This window comes from Pelobates fuscus, chromosome 5 (genome assembly GCF_036172605.1).
Source record: "Pelobates fuscus isolate aPelFus1 chromosome 5, aPelFus1.pri, whole genome shotgun sequence".
In the NCBI taxonomy this organism is placed as follows: Eukaryota; Metazoa; Chordata; class Amphibia; order Anura; family Pelobatidae; genus Pelobates; species Pelobates fuscus.
Genome location: NC_086321.1, coordinates 6271760 through 6276465, shown reverse-complemented (window position 1 = coordinate 6276465; position 4706 = coordinate 6271760). Strand labels below are relative to the sequence as shown.

At 39.5% G+C, this 4706-nt stretch overlaps 1 protein-coding gene across 1 annotated transcript; it reads right to left on the bottom strand.

The window, feature by feature from the left end:
• Positions 1-218: 218 nt before the first annotated feature.
• LOC134610532 (serine/threonine-protein kinase SBK1-like) lies at positions 219-1684 on the bottom strand. Its single transcript, XM_063453496.1, has 3 exons — positions 1390-1684; positions 948-1150; positions 219-776 (listed from the first exon to the last, which is right to left on the bottom strand). The coding sequence occupies exons 1-3, from the start codon at positions 1601-1603 to the stop codon at positions 219-221; spliced, it is 975 nt and encodes a 324-aa protein (XP_063309566.1). The 5' UTR covers positions 1604-1684.
• Between the last annotated feature and the right edge of the window lie 3022 nt (positions 1685-4706).

The window sequence follows — 4706 nt, the reverse complement described above, 5'->3', positions numbered from 1 at the left end:
TTAAACCATTGTCTACATTTCAACTAGTTAGCAGTTAAAATAGTGGATAAAATGTCCCCTTATCCTAAACAAAACACATCAGTTCTTAAACTATTGTTGTATCCTATCTCAATCTTGGATATATTTGTGAGTTGAAAAATGCGTTCGGCTACAATCAGACTTACCGGAATCTGCAGCTTTGATTTCCTAAGTTACTGCCCACTTTTGGTCTGCGTGCCTCATGTAATGTCCTTATGGGGGATATCGGCTTTCCATGGCCAGTGAATATATTCCGCAATGTGTGATACAGAACATCTGTCAGTAGCATCAATGGCCAACATTAGTCTGAAGAAATACTGGGATTCAGTGGTAACCAACCTCCACTCGGCTGGTATTGGCACAGTGTCTTTAAATACCTGCCAGTGAACAAACTGCAAATATTGTTGGTCCCTTGGTAAAGCCTCCTTCCATGGGAAACAGCCAGTGAGCATCACATACACCAGGACTCCAAATGCCCAAACATCAAGGCTAGGGTGCAATAATATCGTCTCACTGTCTGCAACAAGGCAGAGTTCAGGAGCCATGTAGGGAATGATCCAGGACATTCCTGGTACATAGGTTCCCTGGAGTCGGGTGAGTCCAAAGTCTGCAAGTTTGATGCAATGGCATTCATGGTCCATGAGCAGAATATTATTCAGCTTGATGTCCCGATGGACCAGTCCCTTGTAGTGGATGAACTCCAAGGCACTCGTCAGCTGAAGAATGCAGCGCTTCACAATGTCCTCTTGTAAACCAACCTGTAAAGGTGAGAAGATAATAATTGAATCCATCAGACATAAGAGATTCATTTTTATTTACAATAACAATGGGTAGGAGGACAGGGGGGTAGGGGGTGTTTATTTACATGGGAATTACATTGATTATTAAGACCATAAAACTAAATGCATGCCAATTTTTGGAAACCTCACCTTTGGTGTTATGATGGAATGTAGTGTCCCAGCTGGTGCAACCTCCTGAACAAACACATAGTTGCTTGGTGTTTCGAAGGCCATTCTAAAGGTGGTAACGATATGGGGATGAATCCCAAGGTAGACGCAGATACTATATTCCAAGAGGAAATTATCTGCTAAAGTCTTCTCCTTCACCAGCATTTTCAAGGCCACCAGCTGTCCTGTTAACAAAACAAAATATACTGTGATCTCCAGCTACTCATGTTTATACAGATAATAGTTTTATAAAACCATGGCTTTGTTTATGGACTGTAGCAATTTCTTGAGGTGCCAAAAAGCATCGGCATTGTACTTTACCCTGCTAAATGCAGAAATCCATTAGAACTTACTCTGTATAAAATAAAGGACTCCAGTTTTTTTTAAAAGGTGAGAGATGAGCATACAAGCTAATGTAACTTACCTGAACGCCTGTGATTGGCGAGGAGAACCTTCCCATAAGAACCTTTGCCCAGTTCTTTAATTGGGTCAAAGTGATCCATTACAGACATCCTTGTCATGGTCTGAGATGTCTCTCCCACCAGCTGCAGAAGATCCTTTGCTGTCTCCTTAGTGACATCCATGATTGTAGCGGCCATTCTAAAACCAAAGAAAGTGATCAGTGTAATTGATATCATTAAACATTTAGTATAAATGTATTGCTGCCTGATTTAGCCTACAGGTCTTGGTATTGGCTGAAGGTGCTCTGAAGATGCAGTTAATGTGCCTTCTTTGGGGACACAAACCCGGATCACTGCTCTGATAGAATAAAGGTTGTATGCAATTAGCTGTGCAGAACGGTGGGGGAGACATGTGTTTATTGTCCTTACATTATTAGATCAAATGGTAAATGTACAAACCCAAAAACATATGCACTATGAAGGCTTTTATTAAAAATAGACATTTAAACCTGTATAAGAAATTTAAAAATGTTAAATTCTATAAATGAGCCATTGCACTATATTTTGGGTAAATCCTTATTATTTCCATTCTTAGCATTTTAGAATGCAGTATCAGAGGTGAAGGGCAAGAGAACTACAAGACACGGCGAAGGTCGGGTGGACTAAAATATGATCAGAGAGAGAGTTATGAGACTTTAAATTAGAGCAATGGGATTTTGGGTGGAGAGGAGGGCAAGCTTTAATTGAAGAAACTGTGAGCTGGGGAAAAGATCTGTAAAAGAGGAATATAGAAAGTAAAACAGTGAGTAATGAGATTACTGGAGAGGATGGAAGGTTTAATAAGGCAAAATATCATAAATACTACATTCTAAAACGAAGAATCGATCTCGTCCACCACTAATTGACCGCAAGTGAGAAACTTTGCTTCACCACTTTGTCAAGGGGTTTGAAACCCTGTAATTGTACTACCAAACTAAATTTTCCCAAAAAGGGGGGCATTGAGCTATAGTTTGTAGATAAATACATAGAAAGTAATAGTATATAAAGTAGAACAAGGGGGTGAAAAAACAAAACAAAATGATAAAAAGCTATGTGATACACAGTTGCAACAGTTAACTGTGCAGCGTATAAGTGGTATACTTGATTCTTTATCCACCAGGAAATATGTGCCTAAATGTGTAGTATTAACGTTTGACTCCTTTTTGTATCCCATCTACTTCGAGATACTTGGATTTTTATCATTTTGTATTCTATTTTTTCACCCCCTTGTTCTACTTTATATACTATTACTTTCTATGTATTTATCTACAGACTAATACCCCCTTTCTTGGGATATTTTAACGTCCATCAATAAACGTTATATTTTAAAGTGCTCACATCACACTAATTTATTTTGGTACTAAATTCTAACAGATAAAATGTTTTGAGAAGAAGCTTTGGAATTGGTTTCATTTTAAGAAGATTTATATTTGTACATAAATTCACAGCGTCTTCAGCCAGTTACTTCCACAAAGCCTGAAAATCTTCTGACCGTCTAATTGCCAATCCACCACACATCCTAACCAATAACCTATAAACAAACCCTTTTCCCACAGTCTATTAACCCTTCATCCCATCGATACCCGGACTGAGACTGCCATACTATGAAGTCCTTACCTTCTAGAGATGAGTAGAGCCATGAATAGAATCGACACTCGCTCAGTCTGTCGCTCTGGATACAGAATGTTACTGAGCAGTGAGGGTGAATATGGGTCTAATAAGGGGCAGCTGATTGGGTAACTTTGCATACAATAGGTTAATTACCCACCAGGGTTCCCATTCATTTACATATAAATAGAAACTTGGGAAACATGGAAACTGAGACTCTTGGAAAGAAACTGTTGCTAAATGATGTCACTGTTCTAGATTTCACAATTTTAGAACATAAACTAATTAAGTTAAAATCTATTTTAACAGAATCCTGGAAATAATGCAGGTAATATTTTAACTTTATTTTATTTTTGGACTAACATTATCTTGGAATAACAAGCTTTCAGGAGATCTTCCTGTAAATCTAAAGCATTTCTGGAGAAACTGACCCATCTCGAACCTGATCCATGATCCGGGGTTATAGCCACATCAGATCGTACACAAGTAGGGTAGTAGGAGGAACAAAATAACCACGTTGTTCCAGGGTGTAAAACGTATTCTGTATAATGGTCAGAGAGTGAGGAGAAAATATATCTATATAGAGAATAGTTCTGACCCTGTAGAAGATTCAGGCATCCCCTGCTATTACCCTAGTTATCCCTGTGTACAATCTTCCACAGGGTCAGAACTATTCTCTATATAGATTTATATTTTCTGCTCACTCTCTGATCCTTATACAGAATATTTATTTTTGACCCTCAGGAAGAACATGCTTATTTTGTTCCTCCTTTTACCCTACTTATCCCTGTGTGATCTGATATTGCTTTTACTTTGTATTGAGATGATTGAGTCATTATTATTCATATAAAGTATCTCCTGGCAACACTTAATGCCAAATAATGTAAAAACACACTTCTTCCATTGTCTATGGACATAACGTAATGGTTTCTACCAGTGGATTTTAGGGCACGATGTGGGGATCTAAATGTTTCCTGTTTTTTCCCCTCTATATAATGCTGCCCCCTAACCGGCTCTCATGCCGTGCAGTGTGGATAGGGGCTTACATTGGTTCCTTATTGTGATTGCAGTGGGAGAGTATTCATACAATAACAATATATATGCAATAATTCATGCACTGGTGAACCTTTCTACCATGTGATAGCTGCTCATTGCAGTGACAGTGATTGCAAGAAGAAGCTGTTACGGTTGCCTCCAGGCTGGCTGGAAGCTGGACCATAGAAAGGATGCTCCTAGCGCTCGCCAAAGGACCATCAGCACCGTAGACACCATAACTACTGTGTAGCCACCATAAGTACTGCAGACTCCACGAACCACCGCTGCTGGGCTGGTATCTCGCCGTTTGCTCTGTGCCCTAGACCTACGACCAGGCTCCAGGTTCCAGTTGGTGATCCTCTTCTTTCTGTAGAGCGAAGCAGGATCAGGAACAAGAGCTCTTACAAGAGCTCAGTAGCTAAGGGAGTATGAAGAGCATAGCAATCCCTGTAGTGATTATAGCTGTCCCCTACAAACATGAGTCAAGGCAGCAAGTTAGAGGATCAAGTCATTCTGTTTGTTGGCACCAACATAACCTTCTTTTATGCAGGGTTCCCTTGGATAGGAGGTTTAACAAAACAATCAATCATACACGTACATTAACGAAAACACTCCCAGCAATTACACACAAAATCCTCCCCCTCTGCCTGTGATATAA

Excerpts from the sequence above, each read along its gene's own strand:
- LOC134610532 (XM_063453496.1), bottom strand. The coding sequence starts at position 1,603 with ATGATATCAATTACACTGATCACTTTCTTTGGTTTTAGAATGGCCGCT. Across the intron at positions 1,151-1,389 it reads CGCCAATCACAGGCGTTCAG|GACAGCTGGTGGCCTTGAAA; the intron begins GTAAGTTACATT and ends TTTTGTTAACAG. Across the intron at positions 777-947 it reads ATTCCATCATAACACCAAAG|GTTGGTTTACAAGAGGACAT; the intron begins GTGAGGTTTCCA and ends TCACCTTTACAG.